Source organism: Nicotiana tabacum, chromosome 19 (genome assembly GCF_000715075.1).
Source record: "Nicotiana tabacum cultivar K326 chromosome 19, ASM71507v2, whole genome shotgun sequence".
Taxonomy (NCBI): Eukaryota; Viridiplantae; Streptophyta; class Magnoliopsida; order Solanales; family Solanaceae; genus Nicotiana; species Nicotiana tabacum.
Genome location: NC_134098.1, coordinates 149,331,341 through 149,351,276, shown reverse-complemented (window position 1 = coordinate 149,351,276; position 19,936 = coordinate 149,331,341). Strand labels below are relative to the sequence as shown.

The 19,936-nt window shown below is 37.9% G+C and overlaps 1 protein-coding gene across 1 annotated transcript; it reads right to left on the bottom strand.

Moving 5' to 3' along the window:
* Nucleotides 1–17,039: 17,039 nt before the first annotated feature.
* On the bottom strand, nucleotides 17,040–19,597 carry LOC107819195 (homeobox-leucine zipper protein HAT14). Its single transcript, XM_016645287.2, has 4 exons — nucleotides 19,087–19,597; nucleotides 18,310–18,653; nucleotides 18,118–18,197; nucleotides 17,040–17,735 (listed from the first exon to the last, which is right to left on the bottom strand). The coding sequence occupies exons 1-4, from the start codon at nucleotides 19,457–19,459 to the stop codon at nucleotides 17,342–17,344; spliced, it is 1,191 nt and encodes a 396-aa protein (XP_016500773.2). The 5' UTR covers nucleotides 19,460–19,597; the 3' UTR covers nucleotides 17,040–17,341.
* Between the last annotated feature and the right edge of the window lie 339 nt (nucleotides 19,598–19,936).

The following is a 19,936-nucleotide window of genomic DNA, read 5'->3' as shown; positions in this document are numbered from 1 at the left end:
GAACTCTAGTTTTAAAGGATAAAAAAGGCGAACGATATTTTTTTAAGGGTTTTCGTGCTTTTAATATAATACAAATAGATATAGATTCATGTACATATTCTAGTGGTATCTTTTTATAACATGAGCTAGAAAATGAATAAATGATGTCAGATTGGTGACATGATTTTGCCACAATCCACTAGAGTCTTTACTCATGTTTTCCAAAACCAAATGAATTGTTACAACATCAAAATAGCAACCAATCTTCTCAACATTTTAGCTATTTTTCTTATAATCTTGAAAACTTCAAAATTTGGGCGATGTATAATTCGGCACTCATCTAATAATGTGTTTGTTCCTCCATCTTTCTACACGTAAAAACAAGTCTTTTTTTGTGGCAGAGTACACATGTCACACTGCACTCTTATCACTGAACCACATAGAAGATGGTTTAGTGTATTAAAAGTTAATAAGAGTATAAGATGTCATAGAACCTCACTTGCCCAAACGAAAATCCCAAACTGAAAATGGCAAATTATTTGATGTCATATATAAGTACAGAAAAATGATTTAATCATTGATCCAATTAACAACTCTAACAAAAACATTTGTCATAATTGTAAAAGTATTTTGAGAATAAGAATAAAGTGTTTGAGGATAAAATAGTAAAAATATTGGTCAAAGTAAAAGTGTTATAAGCTGAAAAGTAACTTTTGATCGAATTTGATTTATAAGAACATGACTTATAAACTCTTTTTAAGTGTTTATTAAACACATAAACATACTAAATGATGTTTATAAATTAATTTAACAGCTTATAAGCACCCTCCTAACACTTTCGATTGCTTATCTTTTCTAGAGAATTACTCTATTCTCTTCCCTTTCTGTGGTCCAACTCTCTTGGCGCGGTAGCTATTTTCCTTTATCTATTTGCTCCTTCCAAGAAGCATCCAATCCTTATCTTTTTCTAATTATAAAATTAGTGCACCATAAGAAGTTGACTTATCCTTGAAGTGCAATTGGGTTTTGAGTTCATTCCCATTTATTCAAAAAGTAAAGAAGAAAAAGGAAAGTGAAAAAGCTATATCATGACAAGAAATACAAAGCTATCACTTCGATGACTATTGCAAAAAAGCAAATTAAAAGATAAAGACCAAACACATTCAACAAATTCCTTCATCCACAAGGCATGTATTTTAATTTGTCATGTGAAATCACCTAAAAGTCTTCTTAGTCCAACTTCTATTTTCCCTTTGTAATACTTATATTTGAGTCACCAGATATAGAATTTTCTGAAAATCAATGACTGCAATATGTTTGCATGCTAAGTTCTTTGACTTTTATTGAGGTTGTTGCAGGGCAACAAATTTTAATTCAAAGCTGGTGGAACAAATGAAATCACAAAATCTTACCCAACAAAAGGCATGGCAAGTCATGAAAATACCTATCAAAATTCTCGTTGAAGAATTCTATCTTCCGCATCTTCAACTTATAAACACTGATAGGGCAAATGGGCACGGTGCATGAAGTATTCCGCATTTATGAAGGGTTCGGAGAAAGGCCGCACCCCTAGAGAGTGTGATGTAGGCAGCTATAAGGTCACACCCTACAACTCATAAACATTAATAGTTCAATGACGGATTCCATGGCTCGAATCGATGACCGATATGTTACACAGAGACAATTTTCTATTGCTCCAAGACCCCCTTCTATAAACTCTGATAATTATATCAAAAATTTATATTATCAGTATACTTTAGTACGCATATTATATTCTTTATTTTAAAAAAAAAGGAACTATTTTCACTTATTTTGATTGATTATATATAATTATTTTTAGGTGACTTGGTAATATAATTTTTTTTATGTTGTTAGTATATAAAGCTAAACTCTACCTTCTAATGGTGAAAATATTAAAGTAACTTAGAAAATAATGTAGTAATCATACGTATAATGATCCCCATCCAACCACTCCCACAAAATCTTTGACAATTTAGCTACCAATATTTTAAAAATATTGATTGTTCGGTGGCTGCAGACATCAACCTTAAAATCATTCTTTTTTCTCATGGTATTCAACGGGTAAGAATGGGGTTTGAATTTTGTCTCAATGGAGTATGTTGGTCAAATGGGCAACGCCTTCTCCACATTTTCAACGTCTAATAGGTTTTCTCCTTCAAATCTTAAATCATTACCATTTGCGTGTAGAAGGTGCCACCACTCCATTAATATATAAATATAGGTGTGTTTAGAGAAAGAATTATAGAGATTATTATCACTAATTACTCAAGCTTTCCACCACTCCATTAATATATAGTTGAGAATTTTCAGAAACCAATATTGTTTAGTGGCTATTAACTTCTTACAGCTACCCATATATATAATTACTTCCTATAGCTACTTTTCAGTAGTTACGGTAGTGTATTCATATGTATTCGCGCTACTGTATTCATGAATACAACAGCAAAAAGCGCCTAAAATCAGGGCAGTCCAGCTGTACGCGTATGTATTCACATGTATTCGCACTATGTATTCATGAATACAGCAGTAAAAAGCACCTAAAATCAGGGCAATCCAGTTGTACGCGCATGTGTTCACATGTATTCGCGTTGCTGTATTCATGAATACATTTGTACGCGTATGTATTCACATATATTCATGCCATGTATTCGTGAATACAGTAACGGCAATCCCTTAAAGATAGGTATGTCCAGCTGTCTAAAAGAGAGGAAAAACATGAATAGCATATTTCATGTCTTATTTCATGCCTCAATGGTCGTATATACCATAAAATACTTATTTTACTATAAAATATAAAAGGTAGTTATAAAAAATAATATTTTAAAATAATTTTGACTTATAATAAAAAGGGTGTATACCTTTGTTATAGGAGCTAAAATTTTCTATATAGTTCCATTAATTCTGACATTAGTATATTTTTTCATACTATCTGTTCCATATTTACTGAAAATTTCTCTTCCTTTATAATATAGGGAACCCTTACCATATTGGAAAATCTGGAGGTTTACCAATTTTATATCAAATTTATACAACATAATTAATACAACACCGACAACCTTAATCTGGCATCTCATGCAACCCCGGAGAAGTTGATATGTCTCAGGCTTTTGTAGATATATTTCTTAAAAGAATGAAAATCTTTATAATAATGAAATGTCGTGGGAAAACAACTTATGTTTTCTTTTAGTAATTGGAATGTTAGGTAATAGAATAATGTAAGGTTGATAGCTATAAACATAATTTGACAATTTAAAAGATAATCCAAATCTTGCATATCATGTAAGTCAAGGGAATGTGATATCACTGCTCCAACCGACACTTAAAATATTAGTTACATCTTTAATATGTTACCAAAAAAAGTTAATCAAATTTTTATTCGATTAGCTAGCCAATATTATTGTACATTTTATTATTTTCAGAAAATATTTTTTCAGTTACTAAGCAACCACTTTTTGATAATTAATTTTTACAAACGTTTTAAAAAATAAAACCAGCTACTGGAAAATGTTGATCAACTGAATGTGCATTGTATATGTCATATACTTGAAAATCAATCTTTTTAGTGATGCAACCTTAGTCTTATCCTAAACTGAAGGCTGCCATTGCTTTCATGCATTTTTTACCGAAAAGGTGGTGATAAGATGATATAAAGTATATCACTATAAATAATAACTTTGTATTATGCTGCTACTTTAAGCATTCCTTTTGGTGGCAATTTTATTATTTATTATTTTTATCAGATGATGTGGGCAAAGATTTGTCGTATGTAAAGATTGAAATATATTCTTCTTACTTTATTAATTTCTTTTTCCCGTTAAAACATTTTCTTAATTCTTTGAAAGAAACCTCTCTCGATTAGTATATTATTTTCGACCTATAAGTGTCAAAATTTCACGTTTGAAACAAATCCACGTTTTCAGCGACCTTAGTATGACTATTTTATATATTAAATTGCGTTCTTAACAAGGTCAATATTAAAAAAAATAAAAAAATCAAGTACCTTTACATTGATTGACAAGGTAAATTAAAGACATCTAAGCTCAATGGAGTCTTACTAGGAAATCTCCTACACCAAATTGAAAACCAAATTAGGTAAGAAAAGGATAACTATGACCAATATTTAATGGACCCCATTAAAATCTTTGAATATAGTACTAAAAGTTAAGAAAAATAGAAAGAAAGAAAGAAAGAAAGAAAAAGAAGTCATCTGCATAAAGATTTTTCTTGATTTGATTAATAATCCTTGTCATTATTATTGTCTCCTTATGAGCTTGGTGAGAAAAGGACTACTCAATAAAGAAACAAAAAAAAATCAAAATAGAAATTAACCAAAAGGAATGAGTAACTGTATCTATTGGTTTTCTGGTCTTAAGATGCTTATGCAATGAGTGAGATAGACAAAACAAACGTAGCTCAAATCATTGGGTGACATATAATAATAGGAGTTGAACTTTCTATTTGGGTGATTAGGTCATGTCCTTGTCCCTTTTTGGCCACATAAAATTTACAATAAGTGTTAAAGGTTTTTCTGGGGTTATCTGGGGGGCCATGGTCGGTCACTTATTATAATCTGAAAACTCTGTTTGTTATCTTGTACATAATTCTTTTTTGTGAGTATAAATTTAACGTATAACTGATAGTATAAAGAATATTTATACAATCATTTGAACTAAATATTGGTCCGTTAGTGATTAAAGTGTAATTTCGAGTCAAAACAGCAACGGCGAAGACATCAATAGGCCATATTTTTAAAGGGTGGCAAAGTTAAATCTCTTCGCGAAATGCAAGAGCAAATTTAAATCTGATGGTAAGCACCCTCCACTTCTAACTAAAATGTTGTGAGTTTGAGTCACCCCAAGAGCAAGATGGGGAGTTCTTGGAGGGAAGGATGCCGATGGTCTATTGGAAACAACCTCTCTACCCTAGGGTAGGGGTAAGGTCTGCGTACACATTACCCTCCCCAAACTCCACTAGTGAGATTATACTGGGTTGTTGTTGTTGTTGTTCCTAGATTAAATTACACCATCATGTAGAATTTTTTTTCACTGTCTCTATACATGTATAATTAATTCGTTTTCTTATTGCTTCTTCTCTAAAGAAAAGAAATTCTTGTGTTTATATAGAGAAGCACATCTTCTAGCTCTTAAATAGTTGAGAAAATGTGTTGTCTTGTAGCGTCATTGTCATCGCTTGGCTTCGGCATCAGAATTTTGATATGATTGATTGATAAATTTTTGGGCCAAATTTTTTTCTTGTTTTTCTGTTATTTATTTTTCTTTTTCCTGATATTTCTCCGCGCAGATTTTATTTCGCGGTTAATTTTCCAACGGTCGTTCACGACCAAACATAAATTCTGCCGAAATGGTATCTCATGTGAATAGGTACCTTCGCACCTATTCAACCCCGACTGTTTGGCTATAAATTCAGAGGTTGTGCCACACTTTTCTACCACCGAAAATCTGAAAATTCTCCCCTCACTCTTCTGCATTTCTGCATTGTTTTTCCAAAGCAAAACATAAGCATCAGTGTGGTTTACTGATGTTTGTTGATTTCGACGAAATTCTGTAATTTTTATTGCCGGTATTATAGAATAATTGTTCCGTTCTATTATGGGAGGAATTAATCGAATAACTTTGGGGAATAATGAGGGGATTAAATTCCTTAACAAAACACAGTTGTTTTTTAAGCTTAAACTTTTATTCTTCTGATTCTATTTCTGTTTTGTTTATGCTTTCGTTTTATTTTACATAAATTATTTTTCAACCACAGATTTTTAACAAAGCTAAGGTACAATGCACTTTTCATGCCTCGATTATTTTTTTCTGGCATGCCTCAATTTATTAATTTTTCGTGGACCTAGTACAAGACAAAGTCCATAAGTGACGAGATGTGTAATGACCATCAATAATATAATATATTTCAAGGTATAATCAAATTCAAGATGTACTTCCAAAGAATGCAAAGCTGTGAATTAAAATGATTAATGCATTTAAAATTTTATAATTTTGGTATCAATTTAGTGGAATATCAATTTTTAATCTATTAAAGTAAATTTTCAAATTTAATAAGAGTTATAAATGGTAATATTTGTAATATCTGTAGAATAGAGTAATATTTATATTATTAGGAGATAACTGTTGTCTCATGAAATAATTAAAGACGTACCCAAACTGACACCGTTGGAACAGAATCAGTAATAACTTTTGCATATATTGAAGACAGATGGGCTTAATGTGGAAAAGGAAAATGAGAGTGACAATTCCATAACAGAATGCACAACAGTAGCATAATGACGTTGACCATACATAAATATAAGAAGAAGAGAACAATGAGGATGTTAAAAGAGACTATGGAAATATATGCATAAAAGACAACATCAATCTTCTCTGTTTCTACATGTCATCCCACCTTAGCTGCAAGTTTACCTCCTTCATCCAATAGTTACTATGAGGCAAAATTTGCCTCTATAGTACCCAAGCCAAGATAATATTGGAAGGATTTTCGAGTCGATGTTAGTCAAAGCGACCCAAGAAGCAACAAAATTCTTGGTCGAAGTCGACATGAGCCGTAGTCGAGATGTCGACAAGAGCCGTAGTCGAGATATCAACAAGGGTCGAGGTCGAGGTTGAACATCGATGATAGGAGTTGTAACGGCTAGTTTGTCACGATAGGATATTAAAGGGAATATTCTAGTGGATATTCTCTGCACTTGTACTATTAAGGTTTCTTAGAAAAAATAACCCGTATATATAGAAAAAAGAGACAATGATAGGGGCATGTGAAATTCATTTGTAAGAACACACTTTGACAAAAAAATTCGTCTCTCTTACTAAGATACAAACACCATCTTTTCACTAAGATTCTTGTCTATATTATTCCATACTTTTTCATCAGACTCGAGAATAATTCAGAACATTCAATGATTTGTCTGTCACTCGTCATTGTCAAGAGGAGCAATCATCTATTTCATCCTTTATTGGGTGAATCATTTATCCTATTTACTTAAATGTCATTTATTGTATTCACTGCTATTAAATGCTACATTATTGCTCATGCTTTTTGGAATAGTTATTGCATATTGCTATCATTATTTGACCAAACCTATCTGACGTTTATTGCACCTCGGAAGTTACATCTAAAAATATTATTGTTAATTAAGTTTAACCCATAATCACATAAATTTAATTATTTGAACCAAGAGTCATATTCAAATAATTTGGTGTCATCTGTGGGAATTTCTTAGTTAAACTTTTAGATTCTTCTAGATCTACAATTAGCACGGGTCACTAACATAAAAAAAAATACAAGATCTCTTTTCTTTGTGTAAACAAATCCCAACATGGAAGGTAACAGAGAAGAAATGACAAGAATAATAAGTGACCTCCCAACCAACCTCATAAATATCATCAACGAACGTTGTGAAACGGCAGACGAAGGCGCGACGCCCAATGCCTCCCCTAGACGAGATGGGTCATTGCCCCGTCACTGCAGCATAACCAAATCCCATGGTAAGGGAGCCTCCACATTTGTGGAAGAGGAGATCATCCAATTACGCGAACTAATAACAAGGAACGACATCAACCATATATCATAACGGTCGCCGCCCTCTCCTCCCGCTACAAGAAGGTTCATCCAGACTAAAGACGGGAACTCATCGGAATGACAGAGGTATGTCCCCCTATTATTTGTTCACAATTTTTATGTGTCACCTACAAATATACTCTACGCCCTAGAGAAGCTCGGGCCAAAAGTGAAGTGGCCGCCAAAGATGAGAACGGACCCTAACACCAGAAAATCCGACACCCTCTGTGAGTTCCACTAGGAACGAGGGCACAAGAATGAAGACTGCATCGCCCTGAGGCAGGAAGTTGTGAACATGTTACGACAAGGACACCTTAAAAAACTGCTAAGCGATAGGGGAAGAATCAATGTCGCTAGAGGACGCAAACATCAAGGGTCGCCCAAGCCACCCTCACAAGCTCGTACATCAACATGATCATCGGCGATGGTGATGGTGCCTCTATCAACAGCGCAACTTTCACCACTACCCACAAACTTAAGTGATCTATCACCCCGCGAACGGTACAACAAACTCGAAGAAAGTATCATCTTCGATAAGTCGGACACCGATGGTTTGGCTTTTCATCATAATGACGCCCTCGTTATTACTCTGAAAATTTTAGATACTGATGTTAAACATATTATGATAGATGACGGGAGCAATGCGTGCATTATCCACCCTCGAGTACTTACCCAAATAAAACTCAAGGATAAGATAATACCGCGCTGCATCACGCTAACTGGTTTTAACAATGCAATTAAACGGACATCTGGGAAAATTACACTCCCCGATTTGGCTGGTGGCGTGATTCTGGAAACCACGTTCCACATCATGGACCAAGACACTGCGTACGACACCATAGTTAGACGACCGCGGACACACCCCATGAAGGCCGTCCCCTCCAGCTTATATTAAGTCATCAAATTTCTAACTCTTTGGGGAATATTCAGCATACGAGGAGAGCATCGTATGTCCCGGGAATGCGACCGCATTTCTTTAGACAGAACGGCCACCCAACAAAGGAAGTACAAAGAAAAATAGGCATAGTAATCAGTAGGGTCGAGGTCGGGGCATGACGAGATCGAGGAAGGCATCAAAGATCCCGATATAGTCGAAGCCGCATGATCAACCACAGAAGACCTCAACCCCGTTCAATTAGATCCCAATGACCATAGAAAAAATGCCTATATCGATTGTAAACTTCAGGAACTAGGTAAATTCAGTCAATTCTTAAAAGTTAACCCGGATTTGTTTGCATTCAGCCATGCAGATATGCCGGGCAACCCAAAGGAAATCGCCACACACAAATTAAACGTCGACCCCTTCCACCCACATGTGAGTCTGGTCAGGCATAAATTTAACTCTGCAATTAATGACACAGTGTGCGAGGAGGTGGAAAAATTGTTAGAAAATGGTTCCATCTGGGAGTCAAAGTACCCTAAGTGGGTCGCCAACGTATTAATGGTTAAAAAAAGAATGGGAAAGGGCGGATGTGCATGGGCTTCACAGACTTGAACAAAGCATGCCCAAAGGATTCGTCCCTCTGCCTCACATCGACCAACTGTTTGCCGCAACACCCGTACATGAGCTGCTAATCTTCTTGAACGCTTAATTAGGCTATAATAAGATCCTCGTGGAATAGTAAGATCATGAAAAAACCACGCTCATCACCCACCAAGGAACGTACTACTACATGGGTCATGCCCTTCGGACTAAAGAATGCTGGGGCGACATATCAAAGATTGGAGACAAAGATGTTCAAGGATCAGCTCGTTAAAATAATGTAAGTATATATATATGACATGTTGGTCAAGTCCAAAATAGGAGAAGATCACATCAACCATCTGAAAGAAACTTTCGACATACTCAGACGGTACAAAATGAAGCTGAACCCGGAGAAGTGTGCGTTCGGGGTAGCCTTAGGAAAGTTCCTAGGTTTCCTGGTATCATAGCAAGGGATCGATATCAAACCTGACCAAATCAAAGCCATCGAGGGGATACCCAAACTCTTGAGCACCAAAAAACATGTCCAAAGGTTAACTGGTCGTGTCGCCTCCCTATCAAGGTTCATCTCGCGGTCATCGGATAGGTTCCATAAATTCTTTGGCGTACTTAAGAAGGATAACGACCTTCAATGGATTCTGAGGGAACTAAAGGCCTACTTGTCGTCGACGCCCTTACTTTCAAAACCAGAGCCAGGGGAGCGTTTCCTCGCTTATCAAGTCGTATCCGAGGTATCCGTAAGCGCAGTCCTTATTCGAGAAAATAAAGGTACGCACTATCCCATCTATTACATTAGCAAACCACTAGTCGATTCCTAGACGAGGTACTCAGACCTCGATAAATTAGCTTTGGCCATAGTCGTAGCTTAACGGAAGCTTAGACAGTATTTCCAATGTCACCCCATCTCAGCCGTCACAACTTTCCCCTTAAGAAGCATTTTACATAAAACCGATCTATTGGGAAGGCTAGCCAAATGGGCCATCGAGCTAAGCGAGCATGATATCACGTACCGGTCACGAACGACGATAAAGTCACAAGTGCTCGCTGACTTCGTCGCCGACTTCAGCGCAAAAATAATGCCTGAAGTTGAGAGGGAAGCCGTCCAAACTTCCCCCAAAACACAAGACCTCTGGGTCCTATACATCGACGGCGCATTTAACGCGTCAGGGTCTGGACTAGGACTCGTACTCGAAGTCCCAAAAGGCGAAATAATTCGCCAGTCTATAAGGTGCCCTGATAAGAGTAACAACGAGGACGAGTATGGGACAGTCATTGTAGGTTAGAGACTAACGCTCAAGTATGGGGTAAAACGTTTAGAACTACGTTGCGATTCCCAGCTCGTAGTCAACCAAGACATGGGGACTTTTCAAATCAAGGAACAAAGATTGTAAAAATACCAGACCGAAATCTGCAAGTTGTTGCCCGAGTTCGATGAGTGCCAGCTCAACCAAATTCTAGGAGCACAGAACACCGAGGCAGATGGCCTCGCTAAACTAGCCGTAACCACCAAAAGCATCAGCAAATGAGACAAAAACGTGGTCCATCTTCTCAACTCATCGCTAGACCAAGTCGAGTTAAGAACCATTAACTTAACTTGGGACTGGCGTAATCGTATTTTCGCATACTTATTGGACGACACACTCCCAGGCGATAAAAAAGAGGCCAGGAAACTAAGAATGCAAGCAGCCAGATACAATATCCTCCATAAAGGCATGTCCAAGAGAACATACGACGACCCTTTAGCGAAGTGCTTAGGTCATTCCGAGGCTCATTCCGATAACTGAGCACTAGTTAGATGCCTCATACGGGTGAGATATTAATGGCCCACTATGAATAAAGAGGCCGCAGACTTCGTAAAAAGATGCGAGCAATGCCAGCAGTATGCCCCAGTGATTCACCGAGCGGGCGAACACCTCCACTCGGTAACCTCTCCTTGGTCGTTCATCAAATGAGAAATAGACATCGTAGGCCCCCTCCCGGCATGATGAGGTGACATACGATTCCTTTTGGTTCTAACTGACTATTTCTCTAAGTGGGTGGAAGCAGGAGCATTCACCCAAATACGGGAACAAGAAGTAATCGCCTTTATATGGAGAAATATCATATGCCGGTTCGGCCTTCATAAAGAAATAAGTCGTGACAACGGACCTAAGTTCACAGGAAAGAAAATTGCCGAATGTTTAGAGAAATAGCATATCAAAATAATACTCTCAACCCCGTACCACCCCGCGGGCAACGGGCAAGCAGATTCCTCCAACAAATCGATACTAAATATCATGAAGAAGAATCGTGAGGACACCAATGGACAATGGCTTAAAGTACTACCAGAAGTGTTGTGGGCCTACCGAACAACTCTGAAAATGACCACAGGAAATGCCCTACTCTTTGGTCTACGAGACCGAGGCAGTAATACCAGTCGAGGTCAGAGAGCCCAGTCTAAGGTACTCCCATTAGAGCGACACAAGCAATGACAAGGGTAGAAGGCAAGAACTCGACGAACGAAGAGATATGGCATACATAAGAATGATCGCCCAAAAACAGCAAGCAGAACACTATTATAACAAGAAAGTAAAGGTTAGGCCGCTCAAAGTCGAGGACTACGTGCTGAAAGCTAAAACTCAAGCGAGCAAGGATCCTACCCTCGGCCATTAACTAAATGAAGGTTGTTCTCGACCTAGCTCGAACTAACACCTACTGGCCCTCGACCGCAACTTTAACAAAAAGTTATGGTCGACCTCATTCGAATAAACACCTATTGGCCCTGAGACGCAATCTAACGAAAGGTCACAACCAAACAAGTCGACGACCTCGGCCATGTTCCAACGCACAAATAATAGAAGCAAAAACATACAAGTACAAAAAACTAACCACAAAAAAAGAAGCAGATGTAGAGAACAAATTTGGCATTTCATACTTAAAACATTTTCTACAAAGGCTCATGAAGACGCTGCCACAAATACACAAAAGTTTTGCAAAAAAAAAAAAGAAGAAAAAACTATTGATCCCTCGCCGTCTTGGGCCCCCTCGCCACCATCGCCTACGCCATCCGAATACGCGATATCATTCCAGAAAGCCTCCTCGAGTTGATCTACACCTTCACCGTCACCTTCACCGGCCTCAAGCATAGTAGGATCATACCCACCAACAAGTCGAGCTTCGCGGTCCTTCACACGAACACCTTTAAGGGCTTCATCAGAAATGGACCCCGCCGCATGCAAATCTCTTAAGATGTGCCTCAGCATGAATCCACTCCTCATATAAATCCCGAGGAATGTTGGGAAAGTCCGAAGTACATGAAGAGGATAGATGTGCCAATAATTGGGCCTTCTCAGCCTCCAAGGCAACCACTCCATCATGGAGAATAGAGGCCTCTCTTTCCAACTCCACGATCCTTTCATCAAGTCGTTCTTCCTGGAGCCTGGTCGTCGTTAAGTCATTCTCTCACTTAGAATGGAGAGTTCGAATCACCACCTCAAGGGACACTGCCTTATTCAGAGCCTCCGACCGCGCCGCCTCTGCCTTCTCCAACTTTTCCACTTTCTCGGCGACTTTACCATTAAGGACCTCCACCTGAAGCCGACCTTCTTCCAATTGTCTGCGCAGCTCGACCACTTGTGCTTGCAGTTCGCCGCACTGGGCCTCTACAAATCTGCTGGCCTCAAGCTCCTCTTCCCTACTCCTCAACGTCCCCTCAAGGACGCTAAACTTCTCGATGACTCTCACCAGCTCGTCATCCTCCTCCTTTAATTTATCACGAAGGGACTGCAAATTTCCGCCCTCACCCAACCTCTTACGAAACTCCCGGTACTTGCCGCGGTACTCGAAATTTTTGTTTTTCAGCATCTCAAATATTTCCTTACGCTTCTCCTCCCGTCGTGCACTTTCAATCTCGAAATTCACAGTCTAAAATCACAAAACGAAAAAGAAGGAAGGCAAAAATAAAAATGCTCTTGCTAACAAAGTACGGAAAAGAGAAGGACAAAACACTGAATACTCAACCTTAGAGCAACGTCGGCTATGCTCCTCGGCAAGGTGACATCGTCCAGTTCTTTGAGGGTCTCACCCTCTATTTTGGAGGAAAGAGGTTCGAGGACAGGAATTACATTATCCGTATTCTTCAACAAATCATGATCCATAGGGATCACAATGGTCCTCGTAGACCCCTCAAGCCTTATCTCAAGCTAGGTAAACCCTTCCTTCATCATCTTCAGGTCACCAGCATCAACGTCTGAACGCGTCAACACCTTTGCCTCTCCCATCAGCCGACAAAGAAGTATCATCAGCTGGATGCGAAGTCGACAACTCCTCTTACCGCGAAGTGTCTAAAACTCTAGTAGTCGGCCCTTAGGACTCCGTTAGCATAGAAGGGAGAGACGTACCCACTTCGGCCTCCACCGACATTAGAATCGCAGACATCAGCCCGACATTTTTGTTGTCATCTCGCGCACGTAAAGTCACCATCCATTAAATCAACGGCTCGGGCGGCCCCACAACCAGTATCCACAAACCTCCTCTTATGAGACATCAAACCTTCCTCACCAGGTACACACTCCTCCTAATCTTCTTCTACAAGGCGGTATGGTAAAGAGGTCGTGGTGCCCATGGCCGAAGTAGGATCAGGACAAGACGCACCAACAGGGGAACGAGCATAGGCAACCGTAGCCGAAGAAGAAATCGGGACACTAGCCGAGAGGAGCATAGGCAACCGAAGCCGAGGAGTCAATGTTTTTCCTCTTTCGTAACGCAGGCGCGAGAGGTCTCGACCATCTATAGGGTCCTCTAGCTGTAATTAAGCGAAGTACAAAGGGAAAAGAAAGTAAGCCAAAGTAAACCACAAAAGAGAAATAATTAAGAGGCCGGAGACGAGAACAACTTACCAGTCGAAGGGAGATGGAGCCCAAACCTTTTGAAGAAGGCCGACCACTCACGTATCCCCACGATGTGAGGAAGGAGCCGACCTACACAGTCGAAAATATCCTCGATCAAAGGTGGATGCAAATACGTAGCTGCACTAGAAGTGACAGGAGTTTAGATCCACAACCAAACACGAAAGAAAAATTGGATACCTACAAATAAAGAGGCGCGTACTTACGAGTACAATTCCAAACCTCATGGAAATCATCGGTGTTGGCCATCACATCCTCAGTTCTAACAAAGAAAACGTTGAGCCAGAATTGGCGGTTGTCCTTGTCATCCATCTTCACTGACAAACATTTATCTCCGGCGTAAGAGATTCAGCATTATCCCCCTATAAAAGCTGGGGGCGAATAGGTGCGTCAAGTGTCGAAGTGTTAGCTCGATCCCGGCCAACTCCGCAAATTTGGTGAGCATCATTTTAAGTTTGTGACATACGGCGCGAGCTGAGCAAGGCAAACGCTGTAGTAGTGACAAAATTCCTCCACCAGCAGAGAAGAGGAAGAGTGTAGCCGACGTTAAATGGGTAGGTGTAGAAGGCGCAGTACCTTGGAGGATGGACCTGCGACGCATCCCACCCGGCAGAGATCAACTCGACGTGATTGGGGAGGCCATATTTAGCCATAATCTCCAACAAACCAGCCTCTTTCATCGCCGATTTTCTGGCTCCGATCTCCGCTTCAAGTAATTTCTAGAAATCAGACATGGTATCGGGGTTTCGAGAAACTATCTCCTTCACCTTGGGGTAGCTTCCGTCCTCGATGGTAACGGGAACGTTCTCCTCACGAGGAGGGAGCAACATTGCTAAAGGGGACAAATCACTTCCCTCACTCGAATTGAAAGGTACGTTAGTCATGTTTTTACCGGAAGAAAAAAAGTATCAATCAATAAAGGATCGAAAACAACGAAAACCCTTAGAATAGAAAGTGTTAAGTCACAGAAAAGAAAGAAATAGTTATGGAGTTTCGGAGTAGAAGGGTTAAAACTTCAAAAATACACCCTAGCACATCTATTTATAAGAATGTGACACCAAAAAAAATAATAGTTTAAATTTACTGGGGCCGAAACCGAAGCGACAGGTTCAGTCAAAGGGCGCACGAGAAACGAAGTAAACACATCGGGAAAACGCGTCATAATAACGCATGACACCATGACGTCATCTTCATTTGTGGACAACCCAACTCCAACAAACCAATTGGGAAAATCGAGACGTTTTGAAATAGGTGGTTCGCATAGGGCCACGTTGCCGACTCACCATGACTACCACGACCTGAACTGCTCGCTCAATTGTTTCTACTATAACAAGCAAATTTGCTCATCGACCCCACTTGAAGTCGGTCTTAATAAGCGGAGGGACTAACTATTTGAGGCAAAATCTGTCTCTAGAGTACCCAAGCCAAGATAATATTATGGGAAGGATTCTCGAGTCGACGTTAGTCGAAGCGACCTAAGAAGCAACAAAATCTTTGGTCGAAGTGTCGACATAAGCCGTAGTCGAGATGTCGATTAGAGCCGTAGTCGAGATGTTAACAAGGGTCGAGGTCGAGGTTGAACTTCGATGATATGAGCTGTAACGGCTAGTTTGTCAGGATAGGACATTACAAGGGAATATTTTAGTGGATATTCTCTGCAATTGTACTAGTAGGGTTTCTTAGAAAAATATTTTTATTTCAAACTCATAATTTGAAATCGAAACCTCCTGGTCTAGAGCTATAAGATCCTTGTATCCTATCATAACCTTTGACTCTATATACCAATGGAGTGCCAAGTCAAACCTAAACATATATAAATCCTTTTTTAAAGTCATATTACTGGTACTATTTCATTTACCCCGTAAATAGGGGCAGGACCACCAATTGTTTTGAAAAACAATGATGTATTGATAAGAGGTCACGTGCCGAGAAACAGTATTAGAAAATAGAAAAGCAGAATAATGGGAGAATGTACTTGGCTCGTGTGGACTCATAATTGGGTCGTAATAAAAGGGTACCTAACTTTACCAGACACTTTGATCAATATCCCATCTTTGTCCCCTCCCTTTCCTCTCCCCCCACGCCTCATAATTGAAATCATTAAAAAGGCAACCAACAACGAAAACATGCCTTGAACCCCGGGACATTTTACTTGACCTTCATCATTCATCCATCAAACCCTTTGACAAAGGACTTTTACTCTGCTTTGGTTTGGCTATATATTTTGGTAAATTTTGTTTTAATTATTTTTGTGAAAATATTATTATAATTTATGTGAACTCAATTGACTGGGTATGAAATTTAAAAAAAGAGATAAATTTTTTAAATTTGTAATGTAAATTGAGTCACATGTATTTTGTGTGGTTATAAATCATGACATAAATGTAAATTATTTTCAAATAGGGAAAGAAGTCATTCTTTTTTGACACGGACTAAAAAAGAAATAAGTTCATATAAATTAAAACGGGTGAAGTAACTAATATTAAAAAAAAGATCAATAAATTTGGTTTAGAACAGTTTTTGGGTAAGAAATTTTCTTCCATACACAAAACTTTAATTTTTTTCCAAATAAATGTATGTTCAAATATAAATATAATTAACTTTAATCAAATTTATGTCAAAACGCTAGCTTAGTTTATATACTTTGAATCACAAATAAAGATGAATCCAGAATTTGAAGGACACCAGCACATGAGCAAATTAATTAATCGGTACTCCATTTAGTTCCAAATAAAATATATAATTATTTTTAATACATATACATATTTAGAATTTTGGATGAAATTGACAGAAAGATCCGGTGACCTTCCTGTTCTAAACATAGGTCCGCCTCTAACCACAAAAGAAATATCATATTATGAGATAGACTAGATTTTTACATTTTTTATTAGAAGTCTCGAATTCATACATGATAATAGAAAAACATTGAATAGATAGATCCTTTTCAGTTTTTATCTCTTTTAATAAACCTTAGACAGTACAACTATGCATTTATTGAAAAATTTAGATAACATATGGAAATTAAACCGGGACAAGAGACTCATGGGGCCTCAACATTTTAGAGATGAATAAGAGATATAAATCATGTAGACAAAAAAAGAGAACTGCTCTATTTTTTTTTTAAGATGATCAAAACAAGGGGAATTCCTTCTCCTAAACCTAGTACAACTACAAACCTTTTTCTCTTATACCATTTCCTTTTACTTTTCTTTTTCTTTTCACATATAAAATGAACCAAAAATAGTCTTCGATATGTTGAGATAAAAAACCATCAAGAATCCCAAAGGACACAGAAAAACCCTCTTCATGATCTCATCCTACCAAGATCTTTGAGGAAGAAAAAGCAAGCCAATGATTAGTATATTTACATCAAGAGAAAATTCACATTTTTTTACGAGGCTGCAGATTGATGGGGATGGTTGGGATTATTAGTGGTGGTATTAAATGGGAAAAATCTTGGTCTAGAATTAAGAAATGGAATAGCTTTAGGAATAGAGTCACTAGTAGTGGCGGTTGCGGTGGCGGTGGCGATAGGGGTTGGAGCTTTGGAAGTGGTGGTGCCGGCGGTGGTGGTGGGAGGAGCGGTAGAGGTGGTGGTAGCCACCCTTTCACAAGATGGACACATAGTTAAAGTGGTGGCCGGAAGTTGCATGTAAAATGGATTAGAACTCTTTAAAGCTCTCAATTCTTGAAGTTCTTTGTGTAGCCTTCTGTTTTCTTCAGTTAGTGTCTCACAACATCTCTTCAAATACTCACAATCCACTTCAGTTTGCTTCAACTTAGTCCTGCAAATGAAAATTTTAATTCTTCCATAATTAATACTATTACTATTATTTCAATAAAAAACAATCTAAACATAAATCCAAGAAAATGATATGACATACTGCTAGCTGAGTAACTGGTATGACTAGAATTCAATTTGCATTAATTATTGTGGTTGCATACATATAAAGACAAGTGCTCACATTATCCAAGAATATTAAAAGGAGTTGCTGCAAAATTGTACCCAAGTGGGGAAATAGACCAGACCATTTAATAAAATTCCCATCTGTCACAAACAAATGTTTTCTTTGTTGCCTTCAATTATTTAATAACCAAATCTACCAAAAATATTTTGTACAAAATAGTCTTAACAAATAAAAATAATTTTTTTTATTGGACACCAACCTTGCTCTTCTATTCTGAAACCAGACTTCAACTTGTCTTGGCCTTAGATTTAGCTGTTTAGCAAGTGCCAGCTTTTGCTTCTGTACCAAACGATAAAACCAAAAAAAAAAAAACTAATAAATCAGAATATCTATTTTAATAACCATAAAACAATAAAAGGTATGGAGTACTATTTTTCTTTTTATAACTTACAGGATTAAGAGTGTGGTGTTCTTTGAAACTTTCTTCAAGATAAGCTGATTGTTCTTTTGACAACCTAAGCTTTTTCCGAGTATTAACACCATTTTCATCTTCATCACTTGCTCTTGAAGATGCTCTTTCCGGTTCACCGCCGTCGTTTCCTCCGCCGGAGTCCGAGTTCCGTTTATTCCCAATAATATTAGCAGACCTAAAAAGACCAAAATCCATCCGAAACGACGACGCTATACTGTTTGGAGATGAAACTTCTTCCGTACCCGCCGCCGGAACCCTGTTCACATCGAACCCCCTCGCCGCCGGCAGCCCCCCGTTACCGGACGAACCATTCTCAGAACTTCCTATAAAGACATAAATACAGACCATCAATTTCATAAAAAAACTTCGAAAATTTCTTGGAAAATGGAAGTCATTGGCGGATGGAGTCTTTATTCACCAGTTGAAACAAAACTCAATATTGTTTACACGAATAGTAATAGAACTAATATGTCAAAAAAAAACTAAAATTTCAATGATAAATAGAGCCTTCTCAGTTCAACTGAACCCAATAAATGTAAAATAAGTTCAATAGTAAGAACAAGTATATAAGTGTATAACATTATACTTAGGTGAGAAAAAACCCATGTTCATCATATTTGAAATATTCTTGGAAAATGGTTCAATCTTGGAGTAAAACGGAAAAAACACTTATTTCTATGTTGCATGTATGGTTTTGTGTATATGAATTAGATGAAAATCCCATGATTATGTGTATAGGTATGTGTATATATTTACCATTATCAGAAGACCAATGGGTGGATTGAGGAAGATTACGGCGAGGAACAGGAACAAGAGGGAGAAGATCAAGCTGAACTGGTGTATTCCCTTCTTCGGATGTATGCTCATCATCTTCATCATCATCACCATTGGATTTTTCTGCTTCATCATCCTCATGTTGTTCTTGAACTTTTCCATTTGATGAGTTAATTCCTAAAGCCATGCAAAACCCTATACCCTTTCTCTTCTTCTTACTACTATGGTTCTGATGATCAGAAGAAGAAGAAGTAATATTGTTCTTTGACAAGAAAAATGATTTTGAAGAAGCTGCTGCTGTCGTTCTAGTAGTTGCAGCAGTATTAGTATCTCCTAAGCTTAATCCAAGCTCCATTCTTTCATGTGAGAAAAAGGAAGCAAAAATTTTGGATTACAAATAGGCAAAAAAGAGGAAAAAAGAAGATTTTGGATTAAAAGCACAAGAAAGAGTCTTTATAGAGATTCTATCCAATTTGTTGAATTGTTAATTAAATGCTGTAGAGAGAGAGAGATGGGGATGAAGTTTAAGGAGTTGTTGGGTGGGGTCCTATTTGAAAGAAAGAGTAATAGACCCTATTAGTCCTTTTCTCATTCTTGACACTTCTTTTTCTTTTTAAAACTAATTTTGCGTACTAGTATATATTACTAGTATTATTATTATTTCGCTTTTTTATTTTCTTAACTTTTGTCTTAAGGTACAAAAATATATAATCATGTCTAGTCAAAGAAAGAGTTACTAGAAGTACCAATAATTAAACGAGAATTATTTCGTTTCTTCATTCTTGTTAGCCATGTGTTCAGTCTTAATTTTTGTTTTTTCCTGGTGAAATAA

Excerpts from the sequence above, each read along its gene's own strand:
- LOC107819195 (XM_016645287.2), bottom strand. The coding sequence starts at position 19,459 with ATGGAGCTTGGATTAAGCTTAGGAGATACTAATACTGCTGCAACTACT. Across the intron at positions 18,654-19,086 it reads CCATTGGTCTTCTGATAATG|GAAGTTCTGAGAATGGTTCG; the intron begins GTAAATATATAC and ends ATGTCTTTATAG. Across the intron at positions 18,198-18,309 it reads AACACCACACTCTTAATCCT|AAGCAAAAGCTGGCACTTGC; the intron begins GTAAGTTATAAA and ends CGTTTGGTACAG.